At 46.6% G+C, this 18,111-nt stretch overlaps 1 protein-coding gene across 4 annotated transcripts in view; it reads right to left on the bottom strand.

Annotated features, from left to right (window-relative positions):
• Nucleotides 1–18,111, bottom strand: part of LOC308323720 (histone acetyltransferase p300-like) — a 53,926-nt gene that overhangs the window by 22,404 nt on the left and 13,411 nt on the right. For 2 of the 4 annotated variants that reach the window (XM_080775511.1, XM_080775513.1), the window contains exons 6-16: nt 17,865–17,952; nt 16,790–16,918; nt 15,812–15,929; nt 13,546–13,780; nt 12,978–13,055; nt 11,747–11,832; nt 10,937–11,095; nt 8,791–9,720; nt 7,450–7,737; nt 4,881–5,103; nt 3,282–3,400 (exon numbers count right to left, since the gene is read on the bottom strand). In XM_080775511.1, the coding sequence (XP_080631637.1) occupies nt 3,282–3,400; nt 4,881–5,103; nt 7,450–7,737; nt 8,791–9,720; nt 10,937–11,095; nt 11,747–11,832; nt 12,978–13,055; nt 13,546–13,780; nt 15,812–15,929; nt 16,790–16,918; nt 17,865–17,952 (2,453 nt within the window). Of the gene's footprint in view, nt 1–3,281; nt 3,401–4,880; nt 5,104–7,449; nt 7,738–8,790; nt 9,721–10,936; nt 11,096–11,746; nt 11,833–12,977; nt 13,056–13,545; nt 13,781–15,644; nt 15,672–15,811; nt 15,930–16,789; nt 16,919–17,864; nt 17,953–18,111 lie in introns of those variants that run through there. The other 2 variants (XM_080775512.1, XM_080775514.1) reach the window with 2 other exon arrangements.

Here is an 18,111-nt window from a genome sequence, read left to right as displayed (position 1 = left end):
ACATAATGCTTTAAAAACACCAGAATGGGTTAAAGTTAAGTGTTAAATAGCTTTTATATTCTTGCAATAATCATTGCTATAGTTTGTTTGTTCAGTAAACGGGTCTCTCCGGCTCTATAGTAAACAGAAACTGGTCAGGATACAAATACCATCAGGATAACTCGTTCAGGATAAACCAGTCAAATTGGATGTGATAAAACAAAGCAGACAAACCATATAGATTCATATAAATTGGATGAAATTTGCAACCCAACCTGAAGAAAATGACTAGAGGAGGCAGGCAGACTCCCGTTTCTGAAACAACACACTCTCTCTCTCTCTCGCTCTATAGAGCTTCGCAGTCCCGCCCTCCCTCGAGAGACCCGGAAAAGAATAATTCCCCGTTCATTTTCCTCGTAGACTTTTCAAAAGGTATTTATTTAAAAGACATTTACGCCGCGGAGACAAAGCCAACTCTTGTCGTGACAACTCATGAGAATAAACACAATGTTTTGGGCCGGACAAATAATTAGAAAGAAGAAAAAAAACGCTTTTTTGTTTTGTTTTTCTTGGTCTTTAAATAAATACTTTTTGAAATGGGGGAAAATGCATGGGAATTATTTCCTGGGCCTGGCGTCATCATGACATCTTTGCTCCTGGTGAGGTCCCTGGTACAACATATTTTCAGATTGGGGGGGGCGGAGGCATATTACATATACTTTTTGGGGGTCCTTGACATGAAATATTGAGCACCACTGATACAGAAACATAAAGGTTTTTCAGAAAACTGTCAGGATTTTGAAGAACATTCTTTTAATTTCGACGTCAGGCCAATATGGGTTAAATGAAAAGGTATTTGCATCGTGACTACGAGTTGTTGAAGCTCTCCTCCTTTCTGTTCAAGTTTCCGTGGTCAGCACCTCCCCACTGTTGGTGTGTGCTCCTAACTCCACATTGTGTATATATGTGTGACCAAATTTGACTGAGACTGTCATATGAAAGCAGGGAATCATAGCTTCAAATGGACATATTGGTTGTTCAGTTTGACCCACCAGTTTTGGAGATCTGGCTTATAGAGTAATGTCTTGCAGAAAACAGCGAGTTGAGAAAACAGACTTGAAAGGTTCACTTCTGTGGTCTCCAACATTACACCTATAGCTACATGTTTAAGCATTTATTTCATATTTACATGTTGATTTCAGCTTCAGAAGAGTCTGCCTGTGCTTTTTCTCCTCTGGTGAAAAGCTGTAATTTGCGCGATGGCATGCTCTCAGTCAAATCTGGTCACATATATAACAAAATGCAGAATCTGGCTTCCTAATGCTATACATTGTCAGAATCCTCCGTTTGTATTGGTTTATGTGCTGGAATGAGTGACTCTGAGACCCTTGTCATCGTACAATGCAAGTCAACGAGGACGACTAGTATATGGAACGTCCATTTCTAAATCAACGGAGCAACTACTGAAGATGTCTCACTACTATTTGGAGTTACATGGTCAAAGGTACACAACACTACTAAACCGTAAAGGTAGCTTTAAGCCCTAAACCACACCAAAGGGAGAAGGCGGTTTTAGCGTCCCTGCGGTGTTGATATGTCCTGTTGCACGTTTGACACACGTTGGCCTCTAGTGATTCAACGCATTGGAATTCATTGGCCCAAAACCACACCAAAGGGTCGAGACGGTTTTAGCGTTGACTCCTTGCAACCGTTTGGAACCCAAGGAGTTGCATATTGGTGACCCTTTGGTGTGGTTTAGGGGGCTTTTAACACGGGACACTGTCTAGCATTGCTATGAATGAATAGCATTAGTATGTTTAGCATTACTGGACCACGGAGGTTCTTGATGGGAGGAGATGAGCCAAACACCTGCTGCCCTACATCCCTGATCTGGGACAGAACAGAACCTGGGTTTTGGTCGATACCGTGTCTACATGGTGTCTGATTCCTTTAAAGTACACAAAGTAATAATAAGTATATTTTCTAACTAGATGTCTCTAGTAGCGCAAGTATTGCTCTATATGGTTTGTAATTAAGTCAAAAGGTAGTACTATAGTTGACCAAAAAGGTATTCCAAAAATGGATTTGATCCGACTGAGTGAGCCGGTGTTGGTCCACCTCCTCTTACAACAACAACCAACCCACAACTAGCCTGGGCACCATTTCATTTAGGGGATATGATCGTGTCGGTAGCGGATGATATCCTTACGTCATGTTGTGCTATTGTTTTGTAGTCGACAGGCAGGAACAACAGGCGGCAAAGGTTCCTTCCTTTTTTCTCAATAAAAGCTACAGGCTACGAGAGCTTTTATTGAGGGAAAAGGAAGGAACCTTCCTTTTCCCTCAATAAAGTTGCCGCCTGTTGTTCCTGCCTGTCGACTACAAATCAATACTACAACATGACGTAAGGATATCATCCGCTCCCGACAGGATCATACGGACGTTTTGAAACAGAGACCAGGCTTTCCTCCGAGGTGGTGGAAAGCCTGGTGAGGCCAGGTTAACCCACAACCAAACTAACAACAACACAACAGTACCAACTACTGGTGAGGAACTGAACTAGGAAGCTAGGATGGAAGTCTAGGATGACAAGCGATCAAATCATAAAATAAAATAAATGTAACGGAAAGCATTTTGGAAAGCATGAATGAGGAGGAGAAAACAAAAAATAAATCTGAAATACATAAATATGAAATGGCAAAACAAAGCAATAGGTTATGAGCATTAAGTCTGGTACTAGGAAGTGAATTGCTTCCTCCTGGTAAGGGGCCTTGAAATGCAGGGTTGTTTGCGTTATGGACCAGATAATGGATTTTAGTTTTTTCTTTTCTCCAGCGGGTGATGAAAGACAAACAAAAACATCCATTAAACGTCTGGACAATGAATGGTCTGGAGAAAATTGGGGTGGGAGGGAGTATAATATTGTTGAGTGACTTTACATTCAACTTACATAAAAGGGCTTCCCTAGTTAAAGAAAATACACACATTGTGTGTGTGTGCGTGTGTGTGTGTGTGTGTGTGTGTGTGTGTGTGTGTGTGTAGTCAAGGTCAAAGACTGTAGGAATGTTTATAAGCTTTGCTTTGATTTATCCAGTTAAATAGATTTTTTGTAAATTATATACGAACACAAACACATGAGTTAAAGATGGACTGAAGGTGAAAGAAACGAAGAAAAAAAAAAAAAAAAAAAAAAAAAATAAGAAAGAGATACGCTGAGTTGATAGAAGAGGAGGAGCAGGAGCAAAATGGCAGCCAGTGCAGTCCCTTACCAGGTTAGTTTTGTTACTAGTTCGAATACGTACGGGTATTCCCAGTAACTGGGGGTTCACCGGCTGGCGGAAGGGCAGAGACTCGGGGTCCTGCCGGTACAGAGCCTCCAGGGTGGGCATCAGAGCCTGACGCAGCTCCTCGGGTTTAAAGACTGGAGGAGAGAGAGATGATAGGCATGGAGGAGGAGAGGTGGGGGAGAGAGGAGTCACAGAGGAGGACAGAGAAGATGGAGAGTAGAGAGGTGGGGGAGAGAGGAGTCACAGAGAAGAGAGGATGGGGGAGAGAGGAGTCACAGAGAAGAGAGGAGGGGGAGAGAGGAGTCACAGAGAAGAGAGGAGGGGGAGAGAGGAGTCACAGAGAAGAGAGGAGGGGGAGAGAGGAGTCACAGAAGAGGACAGAGGAGAGAGGTGGGGGAGAGAGGAGTCACAGAGAAGAGAGGAGGGGGAGAGAGGAGTCACAGAAGAGGACAGAGGAGAGAGGTGGGGGAGAGAGGAGTCACAGAGAAGAGAGGAGGGGGAGAGAGGAGTCACAGAAGAGGACAGAGGAGAGAGGTGGGGGAGAGAGGAGTCACAGAGGAGGACAGAGGAGAGAGGAGGGGGAGAGGAGTCACAGAGAAGGACAGAGAAGATGGAGAGAAGAGAGGTGGGGGAGTCACAGAGGAGGACAGAGGAGGGGGAAAGAGGAGTCACAGAGAAGGACAGAGGAGAGAGGTGGGGGAGAGAGGAATCACAGAGGAGGACAGAGATGATGGAGAGTAGAGAGGTGGGGGAGTCACAGAGGAGGACAGAGGAGGGGGAAAGAGGAGTCACAGAGAAGGACAGAGGAGAGAGGTGGGGGAGAGAGGAATCACAGAGGAGGACAGAGATGATGGAGAGTAGAGAGGTGGGGGAGTCACAGAGGAGGAGAGAGGAGAGGGAGAGAGGAGTCACAGAGAAGGACAGAGAAGATGGAGAGTAGAGGTGGGGGAGAGAGGAGTCACAGAGGAGGACAGAGAAGATGGAGAGAAGAGAGGTGGGGGAGTCACAGAGGAGGACAGAGGAGGGGGAGAGAGGAGTCACAGAGGAGGACAGAGGAGAGAGGTGGGGGAGAGAGGAGTAACAGAGGAGGACAGAGGAGAGAGGAGTCAGAGAAGGACAGAGGAGAGAGGAGTCAGAGAAGGACAGAGGAGAGAGGAGGGGGAGAGAGGAGTCACAGAGGAGGACAGAGGAGAGAGGAGTCAGAGAAGGAGTCACAGAGGAGGACAGAGGAGAGAGGAGTCAGAGAAGGACAGAGGAGAGAGGAGGGGGAGAGAGGAGTCACAGAGAAGGACAGAGGAGAGAGGAGGGGGAGAGAGGAGTCACAGAGAACACCAATGGCTTTAAGAGTTAGTATCACAATTAGGCTTCAATTGGCATTAATCAACAGCAATGGCGCTATAGGAGTTAACATCACCGACAGAACAACAGACTCAATGGCGCTATAGGAGTTAACATCACCGACAGAACAACAGACTCAATGGCGCTATAGGAGTTTTAACATCACCAACAGAACAACAGACTCAATGGCGCTATAGGAGTTTTAACATCACCGACAGAACAACAGACTCAATGGCGCTATAGGAGTTAACATCACCGACAGAACAACAGACTCACTTTTCCGTTTGCTCTGAGCGCTAGCCGGAGAGCCGCCGGCCGCCGCCGACCCGGGACTTTCCTCTTCCTCTTTGGGCTCCTTCTTGATCTCCGGCTTCCTGTCCTCGTTGGCCGCTGTGGACGACGAGGACGCGGACGACGAGGAGGACGACGATGAGGACGAGGAGGACGTGTCCATGGGCTCGCCTTTACAGCCGTCCCCCGACGGCTTCTCCTTCTTTATCTGAGAAATAAAACGTATAAATTATTTCCTACAATCGACAAAGATTCAACACACAACTGTTTGGTCTTCCTGAATATAAAACTGTAGTCTTTGACACCTCTTCCTGGAATAAAACTGTAGTCTTTGACACCTCTTCCTGAATATAAAACTGTAGTCTTTGACACCTCTTCCTGAATATAAAACTGTAGTCTTTGACACCTCTTCCTGAATAAAACCGTAGTCTTTGACACCTCTTCCTGAATAAAACTGTAGTCTTTGAAACCTCTTCCTGAATAAAACTGTAGTCTTTGACACCTCTTACTGAATGAAACCGTAGTCTTTGACATCTCATCTGCACAGCAGTGATGATTTACGTGGACTGAAACTTTGACTGAAAACAAAATGGAGACTAAATGAAAACTAAGCTACGATGACTAAAACTAAGACTAAATATACTGACAATTTTAATCGACAAATAAAAACTAAAATGTTGGGAAAGGACTAGTGGACAAGAGATCCAGTATTAAGTCATTTAAGGTATTTAATCCGGGAACCCCTTTTGGTGTTATAATTTAGCTATTGAAAAATAGCAGATCTACAAGCACATAGCGCGCCACCGTGAGGAAAGAAGCAACTGATGTCGATGCAGCATACTCCGCCTACTGTGAACATCCCACGTGGCTACAACAAGAACTACATCCAGGGCTGGGATGAGGAGTGCAGCTCCAAGAGCTCCAAGGAAGAAATGTACGCAACAGCAACAACTGTTTTGCAGAAACTGGACGACACTCGAAAGGCTAGGTGGACCGAAGTAGTGGAATCAATTGACTTCACCCACTCTAGCCGGAAGGCGTGGCAGAACATCAACCTGCTCTCGGGGGGGAGAGAAAAACAACACCCCGCAGGTGTCCAGTGACAGCAGATGCCATTGCTTCCCCAGCTCCTGAGAAATGGTCGCTTCCCTGGCGCTGATAAATATTTCACACACGACTGACATCATGTGAGGTGTCATCTCTCTCCAGTGCCGATGCCAACGCCAACCTCTGTCCTCGCACCAATGTTGTTTAACATATATATTCATGACCTGCCGGATACAACATCTTCCAAGTATGGCTATGCAGACGACCTGGCCAGCATGCTTCGACGGCCAACATGGAAGGCGATGGAAGATGGCCTCAACCGAGACATGGGCATCCTGGCAGACTACCTCCAGAAGTGGCACCTTCAGCTCAGCATGGGCCAAACAGTATCTGCAGTACATGACCTCAACAACCGGGAAGCTAGAAGGGAACTGGACGTGTATGTTGGCAACAACCGCCTGGAGTTCCAGCAAACCCCCCAAGTACCTCGGTGTACGCTTGGACCGGACACTGTCCTACAAGCAACATCTGGATGAAGTGAAGGCCAAGACAACAGCAAGGGTCTAGGTCATCCGTCGCCTGACCCTACGCGTATCCACACAAGCCCTGGTCCTACCCGTAGCAGAATACTACGCCCCCCGCCTGGAGCAGAAGCCCACATGTGAACAAGGTAGATACTGTCATTAACATAACAGCGCACTCCGGATAGTAACTGGTCTGAAACCCACACCCAGTGTCCTACCTGCCAGTCCTGGCTGGAATTGCTCCAGCCAGTCTCAGAGGGGATGTGGCTACGCTAGCCCTGGCAAGAAAAGCCCAGAAATACGACTGGCACATCTTTGCACAAAGCCACAACAACACCGGCACCACCAGGCAGGCTCAAGTCTCGCCATCCCTACAACGAGGCAGCCCAAGATATAATGCTACAGTCAATTCCTGAGGACTTGCCCAGAGACGCCTGGCTGGCAGCATCCTGGAGGAAACAGTCGTGGGAGATCTATGAAGAAGTGGGGCCTATCGGATAGCGCAGCGTGCGAGTGTGGCGTGCCTGAACAGACTGCCGAGCACATTATCACAGACTGCCCCCTGTACAGCCCACCCTCAGAAACACATAATCACAGACTGCCCCCTGTACACCCACCCTCAGAAGCTGGCCTTTTTTTACTTAGGACCAGAGCCGAGGGCATGGCTGCATGACACTGAGTTGGCCATCTGATGATACACGAAAGAAGAAGAAGAATGTGCATTCAAACGGCTATTTTCAGCATTCAAACGAGGTGCAAAATGACTTATAATGGATCTCTTGTCCACTAGTAACATTTTAGTTTTTATTTGTCTACGAAATTGTCAGTATATTTAATCTTACTTTTAGTCATCGTGGCTTAGTTTTCATTTAGTCTCCATTTTTGTTATCGTCAGTGGGGAAAATAGCACGCCACCGTGAGGATTTAGAAGATTTATTTTTTAAATGTCGAGGTCAGGCCTAAATGTGTTTTAAGGATCTGACCTCTGGTTTCTCCTCCTTCTCCGTCTTCATCTCGGGCGTCTGCCCCTTGCCGCCCATCTTGCCCGAGGCCTTGGCCTCCTCCTCCGTCTCCGCCTCCTCGTCCTCCTCGTCGTCCAGCTCTTGCTTCTTCACCTCCGTCTTCACCTCCGTCTTCACGTCTCCCTGGGGGGCGGGGCCGTCGGGCGGGGCCGGGGTCTGGGAGGAGGGGGGGTCGGCGGCGCTGCTGCTGCTGACCGACGCCGGAGTGGACGCCTGGCCGTCGGCCGTCGCAGAAGACTTCTGAGACAGCTGAGGGAGAGAGAGAGAGAGAGAGAGAGAGAGAGAGAGAGAGAGAGAGAGAGAGAGAGGGAGAGGGAGAGGTCGCTGTTAGGGCCGATTCATACTCCTATTTTAAAGTGGGTTCGGCTCTGTAGAGCCTACAATGTGACGTCATTTGAGGTTCGGGGAGGCGGGTACCGTCCTAAAGTCGGCTCTTCGGTGCTACTGAAAATTTACGAAATCATTTCGGCACTACAGTGCCGAAACAGCGGTAAAATATGAGTATGAATCGGTCCTTAGTTTTACCCATTGCGACCCGAGAGACCGGATTCTACAAATCTAAATCTAAATCTGTAAATCTGAAGAAAAAAAATAGGTTTCTTCTGTAGGTCAGCTATTTCATGTCAACTACACCAAAATATTTAATGTAATTGGCTGCCGACCCCCCATCTGAAAATATGTTGTTCCAGGGACCCCCCACCCCCCCCCCCCCCGAGAAGCAAAGATACGAGTAAAAAAAAAAAGTGTGAAAGAATATATATTCAAAGATTTGTGCCACATTTTCACGATTTTTCAATAATTGCAGATCTACGAGCTCGTAGCATGGAACTCTGTGCCGTGCTATGAGCTTGTAGATCTGCTATTTTTCAACAGCTAAAGTTTTAAATAATGGTTAAAGTGGCTAAAAACTATAAGGTGACACGGATGTGCATAAGAACTGCCTCCCCCCAAATGGCACATGGTCCTTGGTGGTCCTGGTCTTGTGTTTTAATGTCTATTTGTGTCTGTTTTGTGTTCTTCTGTCTGTCCAGTAGTTTTTAGCTTTTATGCACTTTATGCTGTTGTAACGCTTCAATTTCCCCTCGGGGATTAATAAAGTATATCTCATCTCATCTCATCATCTCAGGTCTAAAATGGGTTAAATGCAAAAAGCAATGTGAGCAGGGCCAAAAAAATTGTTTGAGACATTGGGGAGGAAAAGGGGGAAACTATTGGGTAATATCACCAACACTGAAGGTCAAAACAGCCAGTCTGCTGTATATAAAGACACAGAAGCTGCTCTAGAAGCACATCCATACTCACTGGAGACCGAAGAGCAGGAAGCTGCGACACCGACGCCACGTGAGAATTCCGGGGAGACGCCGACGGAGCCTGTTGTTGTCCCGCCTGGGGAGGAGGACCCCCCGAGGAGGAGGAGGAGGAGCCGGCGGATCCGGCTCCGCCTCCATGTTGCACCTGCTGCTGGAGCTGATTGGTCTTCTCAGAGTTCATCCCTCCTTGCCCGATTGGCTGCTGCTGCTGCGAGTGCTGCTGCTGCGAAGCTTGCTGCTGCTGCGAATGCTGTTGTTGCGAAGCTTGCTGCTGCTGTTGCTGCTGCGCAGCTTGCTGCTGCTGCGCAGCCTGCTGCTGCTGTTGCTGCTGTTGCGAAGCTTGCTGCTGCTGCTGCGCAGCCTGCTGCTGCTGTTGCTGCTGCGCAGCCTGCTGTTGCTGCTGTTGCGAATGCTGCTGCTGCGCAGCTTGCTGCTGCTGCTGTTGCGCAGCCTGCTGCTGCTGTTGTTGCTGTTGCGAAGCTTGCTGCTGCTGCTGCTGTTGGTTATGATGCTGCTGCTGCGAAGCCTGCTGCTGCTGCTGCTGCTGTGGAGGAGGCAGCTGGGCCGGGTTGGGCGTGTGCGGCTGCGGCGTCAGAGAGCCAGGCAGCCGGGGAGGCGTCTGGTGAGGCTGAGGCGTGAGGCTGCGCGCCGGCGAGGGGGAGTTCTGTCTGAGGGGCGGGCAGTGAGGAGGGTGGGAGTTGTTGTTGTTGTTGGGCTGCTGCTGGGTGGTGGAGCCCTGGGAGGACGGGTTGTTGTTGGGCAGGTTGTTGTTGGGCCCCGGGGCACCACCGCCGCCGCCGGGCCCCCCCAGGGAGGGGCCTCCACCACCAGGGGGCCCGCCGGGGCCAAGAGGACCCCCCGACTGGGGGCCAGCGGGACTGCTGGCTGGGATGGAGGAGGGCGGCGTGGACATCTGGTTCTGCTAGAGGAGACATGACGACACGCACCGGCATTTTAGAAACACATTTAGAACCGTTTTCTCTTAATTAAAGCACAATCAGAGGCTGTGTGAGAATGGGAAAGGTCACCGGTTTGGCCCCGGGGCCTGCTCAGTCTGTCTGTGTCCCCGAGCAGGCCCGGTTTGGCCCGTGGAATATACCCCAAGAACAACTAAAGGGGATACACAATCACAAATTACTATCATTCTCTTTGAACTTCCAAAGACGAGAACCCATTTCGTAATAAAGGAAGTCTTGGTCGCACAACTCGTGGTCACTAGGAGCTGTGCGAACCTCTCCTGACAGCTCTCCTTTTGAACTAGAACATTCTGCTGAAAGATCTCTGGGTGACGCCGATAAGGAGGCGGTATCCATTTCTCACAATGCTCGTCGATTATCTGCGTTTACTCCTGAGTTTGGCCTGTCGGTTCAAATCAATAATTGTTGATCAATTCAAACTGAGATCAATAGGGGATGTTTCAGCTCTCCGGTCGCATTGACAGCACCTGCTGTCGTCCTGCAGACCTTGGAAGCATGGAATTGTGGACCCAAAAAAAAAAAAAAAAAAAAAATACAGCCCTAAACCTCATGAAATGGTGTCCGCGGCTCAAAAGCAGAATCAATAGTATAGTGGGCCCCAGTGTTGTTTTTGGCAGCAAATTTCTATTTTAGTTTTAGTCACAGTCTTTGGACTGAAACTTAATTTAGTTTTAGTCATATTTTAGTCACAGTCTAGTTTTAGTCTACTAAAATTTAGTCGACTAAAACTCAAAACTCAAAAATCAACTGCAGATTTAGTTGACTAAAATCTTATGATATTTAATATCATAAGATTTTAGTCAACTAAATCTGCAGTTGATTTAGTAGACTAAAATGTATTCTGTCGGGCCTTGATGCTGTCGTAATGACTGATTTTACACTTGTAGATCGGCTATTTTCAACATGCAACCAAGTGTAAAATGACTTTTACTAGATCTCTTGTCCACTATAGTCCCTTCCTAACATTTTTGTCTAGTTTTTATTTGTTGACGAAAATTGTCAGTATATTTAGTCTTAGTTTTAGTCATCGTTTTCATTTAGTTTCCATGTAGTTTTCGTCAGTGAAAAATAACGGTAGTCGATGAACGTTTTTAGTCAGACGAAATCAACAGTGAAATGAAAAAGCACGGATCTAGCCCGGTAACTCTTTCTGGGTCTTACATGGGGCATGCCTCCTCCTGGTACTCCTCCCGACTGGTTCATGCCAACGGGACCGTGACCTGGACTGGACCCAGGAAACTGGCCTGGAGGGAGGTACTGGTTCTGTAACTGTTGGGCAACGTTGGGCTGACCCATCCTCGCTGCGGCCATGCCCTGCATCTGGAGACCACAGAGCACAGGGACATGTTAGAGCAAGGGGTGGGTAGGCAACTTAGACGGTAACAAGACAACTCACCCCGTTTCTGTTTTCCTCCCAGAATCTTCCCCAGTGAGGGGTTGGTGGGAGAGGCTGGACTTTGAATTTCTCTAACTATAAACTTTCACGACAGCAGACAGCCTAAGTACAAATATAATTTATGTAAAGCTACTACAGTGAAGTCTGTTCACAGAAGTTGTTGTAGGATATGTGGGGATTATCTGACGAGGTACCATTTGAGTGGACAAAACCTTACATATACTAAATAATACTAAATTGTTTATAGGGTCAATATAAGTAAAATAATATAGCCTTTCCACAGGAGTATCTTTTTATATTTTTCCAAAAATAATACAAACAGCCAATAGCATATTACAAAGTTATCCCCCTCACTGGTGAAAATTCCAGGAGGAAAAACGGGCAAGCACCGGGGTGAGTTGTCCAGTATTCACTTAGAAAATGGAGAGAGAGGGAGGGCCACTATATTTCCACACTCACTACAGAATTATTCGTTTAGCGTCTTTGCATTTGAATGCATACATATTGCACAAATCCATGACATTTTCCCCAAAAAGAACCGAGACCTTTAATACAGTTTAGAACAAAAACCCGACCTGGTTCATTGGAGTGCCAAGAGGAAGGGGCGGAGTCGACCTCTGACCCATGGACTGCATCCCCATTTGACCAAACTGGTTCATCCCTACAGACGCAGAACAAAACAAAACAGAACGTTCAGTACACGATACCGGGAGAACACTTTCTTTATTCCGCAGAGTGGAACTGCAGGTGGCAAGGATGGCAGGAATGAGTTCTTGTGAAAAGAGAAGGTATATTTAAGCAATATTACACGAGAGGGTGTGGGTTAACGTGATTATTGGTCAGGAACGAGACGAAGTCGAGTTCCGCAAGCATCACTGAAGTGATGTAATATCTTACAGTTACGCTTAAAACTAAGAAAGTCGCTGAAAAATATATATTTTTAATGACAGATGTAGTCACTACGACCACAAATGTCCCAATAAACTAGCTAGCCTAGCCACCTAGTTTGCTAGCGCTCTGGGAGAACAGAGCAGCTGAATTCTTCGTTTTGATTAGGTGGTGAATGGTGCTGGTTTAACCCACGGCTAGAAGGCTGTTTCAACCAATCAGATCGCTTCCTCGAAACGACCTGTGGTATAATTTATTGACGACATTTCGAGCCAAGGCTCTTCATCTGGTCGAAACCGTTTTGACCAGATGAAGAGCCTCGGCCCTAAACGTCGTCAATAAATATATCTTTTGGAGCATACGAGTGTGCGGGTTCCCTTCTCTTTTCCTATGTCACTTTTTGAACCCAGCACCTCCACGAAGTGATGTGCGTATTTTACTATAGTTTCTGTAAGATATGAGTTCTTGTCCATTGGTTTGTGACTGAATTTAAGTACAACTCCAAATTGAATCGACCATAGACATTTCAAAACGTATTTATTTAAAGACCTTATAAGCGTCATACGAAGCCAACTCTTGTCGTGACAAATCATGACAAACAAACACAATATTTTGGACCAAACAAATAATTACAAAGAAGAAAAACAACAAAAGAAAAGTGTTTAAACCTGCCGTTTTCTTCTTCTTTCTAATTATTTGTTCAGCCCGAAAAATTGTGTTTGTTGTCATGATTTGTCACGACAAGAGTTGGTTTTGTCCGCGGCGTAAACGTCTTTAAATAAATACTTTCTGAAAAGTCTATGAGGAAAATGAACAGGGATTTCTTTTCCGGGTCTCTCGAGGGGGCGGGACTGCGATGCTCTATACAAGAGAGTGCGGATATTCCCTTTATTCCATGGTCAGGGGCTAGAACCTCACCTGCAGGGTTCTGCATCCTGTTGACCATCTGATTTGGACCGCTGGGCCGGACCATGGAGGGGTCGGCGTGAGGACCGTCTGACGAGAGAGAGAGAGAGAGTAAAAACATCTTGAGCGTCAAAAGTCTAGTTCTAGTCTAGTGAAGACACCACATTAAGCTCCAGTGGACATGGCTGATAACGTCCCATAGCTGGGGGGTACAAATATGTACGTACTTAGCAAAAAATAATTGTTACGCTCACAGCACTGTAGGTCGTCTATTTTCACAATTACATTTTTTTTGTAAAAGAAAAAAAAGCCTGATAAGTTTAGTCATAACAAGGCATACTGTGCCACACCAAATAGGGCTCTATATGTCGTGGGTTGCCAGGTTGTTCCATTAGTGTAACGGGGCTGTGTGTCACGGGGTTGCCAGGTTGGGAAACTCATCCAGAAGGCTGCAGGTGACACCAACTTAAAGAGAGTCACACTAGAGCTGGGTGGCAAGAAAAGAACCCCAAAAGGTTTTAAGGTTTTATGGTCACATCGGTTGAACAGTGTGTGTGTGTGTGTGTGTGTGTGCGCTTACTTGGGGGTTGTCCGGGGGCCATGGGCGGCTGCCCCATGCTCGGGGGGCCCTGGGGCAGGCCCGAGGGGGGCATGCAAGGCTGTCCCATGTTCGGGGGCCCCTGTGGGAGCCCCGAGGGAGGCATGCCGGGCTGGCCGGGCATCATGCCCTGCTTCTGAAGCCGCGTCCGCCTCTTCTCCTCCAGCTCCTTCTGGATCTTGTAGATCTTCTCGGCCAACAGGTGGTAGTATTCCGCCTGGAGGTCAAACAAAGAGCAACAGAGAAGAGGAGTCAAGCGAGAGCAAGTCCGTTAAACCTCATTCAGGACGGGAACCCCCTTTTGGGTGTTGTAGGCATTATGTTCACGGGTGCACACAAGCGGTGCGCCAGTGCGCATGCGCCGTAAAAACGTTTGGTGCGCGGTAGATCAAAGGCATGGAGGCGCATTTGCGCACCAGCTGAGAGACAGGAATTTAGAGAATGCTGACAGGCCTTCAAAAGGAACTCAAATGAGATGTTAACGTCCTGTAAGTAAGACTTAGAAATAAAACTAGTGTTGACTACGGTAATCATTACAAGTGGCTCTTATTTTGATGAGGCGGTTTCTGCACAGGAAGTCCGTTTCACTTGTAAACGAGCCACGATGGATGAGCTGTCAAAGTGCTAAACATGGTCGCTAAAACATGGTCGCTAAACCACGTTAGCGACCATATTTACAATATGAAAACGGTCACTTAGACAATGGAGGTTACACACGCTGGAATTAAACATGGAACCTGCATTAGGTGCAGCATTAGGTGAGTAATTCGTTGTACGTGTGTTGGACGTCCATGGTTGTGCTAGAGATAAACGGACAGGTGCTGCCAGTGGGACCTTTACTGCTGCTTAACGACGACACCGTCTGTGACTAGGTGTACCAGTGTAGCTTTGCATCTGTTACATCTGCCCGTGTGAAAGCAGCGTAACGTTGTGGCAGGATACGAACGTCTGTACACGATTTGGCACACGGTGAGAAGGCATTAATACGCAGCGTATTAATGTACGTCTGTGCCGTGGCGGACATGGTCTAATGATGAAGCCCTTATCGCAATATAAATCATATTTATCAAATGCTGAAGGTTACACACAGAACACTGCAGTGTACAGGATATATAGCGACAGAATGGAGGAGATTGGGTTCCATCGCATTCAAGTAAAGAGTTTGCTCCGCTGATCTGGAGTCAGATATAAAGTGGTAGGTTTGTTTGTGTGTAGACAGTAAGCTACTCCCATTAACCTACCAGATTAATTTATGCATATAGGCTAGCAACTACTTTACAAAACCAATTGGTAAAGTTGAAGCGATCTGCCATCACTCTCACACACACACACGAAGTAGCCTTTATTTTTTAACTTAACTTTTAAATTTCACTGTGTACTTTATGAAATTAACACATTGATACAGTTTCCTGCTGCGGTTGACAAAGCACAGTGTGAACGCCAAACGCACTAAATAAAACAATCGCACAGGTGTGAATGCGACCTTGATGTCAACCTGTCAAAACTTCAACGGCATCCTTTTTGCATCATTGATGATGTGAAACACATGAAATGTGACACAGTGTGTAAAGATAATAAAGCTTGTGGGATACTTCTCAAGACGAAACAGCAGAGATTAAAATAGGGTGCATTTTGCATCCCGAAACGAAGTTCATAGTTAAGGGACGCAATAAAACAACGACCTCTGCATCCACGGAATGCACTACTGTATTTCTTTCTGTTTTTTAATTCTAGTTTATTTTGCTAGCTTTAGTTATAATAATCATTTCTTCTTCCGTTTTCTACATGAATATAACCACAATATAACCATATAAAATGAAATGGGAGTTAAATGCTGCAATTTGTAAAATATGGCAAAATGTGACTCCTACTGTCGTTGAAGTGGGGACTCATAAAATGTCCCTGGGACTCATTCTAAAAGACCATCCCGGGACTCATTACATTGAAAACCTATTTACATCACTGAAATAGTTCTTTAGGTCTGATCGAGGGTAGCTACTGGGACGTAAGTCAGGACTTGATCACCCCGGCTGGGTCACCTGAGTGAGGGGTATGATGTTGGGAGACATTTAGGTTCTTACCCGGCTGTTAGCGGACTCGTACATGTCGCCCTCTACTTTCTTTAGGTTCTTACCCGGCTGTTAGCGGACTCGTACATGTCGCCCTCTACTTTCAATAGGTCTTTAGGTTCTTACCCGGCTGTTAGCGGACTCGTACATGTCACCCTCTACTTTCTTTAGGTTCTTACCCGGCTGTTAGCGGACTCGTACATGTCGCCCTCTACTTTCCGCGCGTACGCCACCAGGTTCTCCATCCGTCGGTCCTTCAGCGCAGCCGGGTCTGGGGTTGGGAAGATGGCCTGTACGCTGCTCATCCAACACACAGGGAATACAAGAAACAAAGTCAGCCGGGTCTGGGGTTGGGGAAGACGGCCTGACTCTCCAACGCCAGTTTATCGTTCACTCGCTAAAGCGAATAACCCATTCTGGACGCCGGGAACCCCGGTTGGTGTTTTTTTTAAAGCATTACGTTATACTTTAGCTATTGAAGAAATAGCAGATCTACAAGCTTACAAGCTTGTAGATCTTTGAATATATATTCTTTCAGAGCGAACGTTTTTAACTCAAATATTTGCTCCTGGAACAACATATTTTCAGATGGGGGTTCATGGCCAATTACAGATAATTCTGGGGGTCCTTGACATGAAATAGTTTGAGCACCACTGACATAGAAACATTAGCCTGGGCACCATTTAATTTAGGGTATATGATCCTGTCGGGAGCGGATGATATCGTTATGTCATGTTGTAGTATTGTTTTGTAGTCGACAGGCAGGAACAACAGGCGGCAACTTCCTTTTCCCTCAAACCGATAATAAAAGCTACAGGCTACGAGAGCTTTTATTGAGGGAAAAGTAAGGAACCTTCCTTTTCCCTCTCAATAAAGTTGCCGCCTGTTGTTCCTGCCTGTCGACTACAAAACAATACTACAACATGACGTAACGATATCATCCTAATGACTACAAAACAATGACTACAACATGACGTAACGATATCATCCGCTCCCGACAGGATCATACGGACGTTTTGAAACAGAGACCAGGCTTTCCTCCGAGGTGGTGGAAAGCCTGGTGAGGCCAGGTTATAGAAACATAAGTTTCTCTTTCTTCAGGTCTTAATTGGATAATCCTGTTGGCGGTTGGTTTCTCTGTGGTGCAGCAGACTCACAGCTTGTGGACGAGGTGGTTTCGGAGGTCCTGGGTGATGTCTTCGTGCCAAGACTTCCTCATGCCCGCTGCAGAGGCCGGGGTGGCCGTGGGCATGGAGCCCAGGCTGCCCACACCGTCGTTCATTAAACTGAAACAAAGAGAGTGAAACAAAGACATTAGGAACAGATATTAATTATAAAAAGGCCATCAGGGTTGCATTGGTAACTACCGGGAGTTGATTCAAACGGGACCATCTGTAACAGTGCGTAACAGACTTGAATTTAACCCATTTTGGCCTGACCTTGAAATTTAAAAAAAATCCTCCAGTTTTCTGAAATAAATATTTTCACGATTTTTCAAAAAATAGCAGACTACAAGCTCGTAGCGCGCCACTAGAGCTTGACTTGACCAGTATAAAACTAACATTTTAAAACACCAAAAGGGGTTTCCGCCCAAAATGCGTTTAGTTGGTACTACTATGACCAGTTTCTACCAAGTTACCAAGTTACTAAGTCAAACCGTTTGTGACATGCCATGGACCCTGAAGTGTGTAGTTCACTGCATTATCGGTAAAGTTGCAATGTACAACACTGCAACGCTAAAACATTGTGTACAGTATGGTTTCACTGCTTGGCGCCACCTAAAGCGTCCCAGAGTGAGGCAATGAAACTGTAACGCCAGGGCTCCACCGGACGCGTTGCGTCTCCGTCACGCTAGAGGTGCTCCACTGCGGGCTTTTGAAAACTGCACGTCAGCAACATTATGGATAATGTGTTGTAGGTACGTGGGTCCGTCAAAAAACGAACCGGGGCAATTTTCGAGTCACCGAACGCAGCACAACGCAGCGCAACGCGGGCAGTGGAGCCACCCTCCATTGATTAAAAGGGAACATTCTCCGAATTAACCTCAAATAAAAGTGACTGAATGCAAATTCAGAGATGCTGGCTAGGACATGAGTTTCCTTTCTACAACAAAAAAAGAAAAAAAAAGTGTACTAACCTCTACTAAGTGTACTAACCTCTACTAAGTGTACTAACCTCTACTAAGTGTACTAACCTCTACTAAGTGTACTAACCTCTACTAAGTGTACTAACCTCTGTGCATTGATGGAATCTGGTAGTAGGCTGGACTGTTGGTTGGACGGCACGCCAAGTCCACCATTCACTCCCATGGGGTTCCCTCCTGGGGAGAGAGAGAGAGGGGGGGGAGGGGGGGAGGTTATGCATTGGAATGACTGATAACAATGTTATGAAATTGTAATAACTACTGCCTAATGTATGCCTTAACCCATTCTGACCTGAGATCAGATTCATACGAGGTTTCCACTGGACACACACTGGT

This window comes from Protomyctophum bolini, assembly GCF_963924005.1.
Source record: "Protomyctophum bolini genome assembly, chromosome: 11".
NCBI classification, from domain to species: domain Eukaryota; kingdom Metazoa; phylum Chordata; class Actinopteri; order Myctophiformes; family Myctophidae; genus Protomyctophum; species Protomyctophum bolini.
This window is presented reverse-complemented; position numbering and strand designations above follow the sequence as displayed.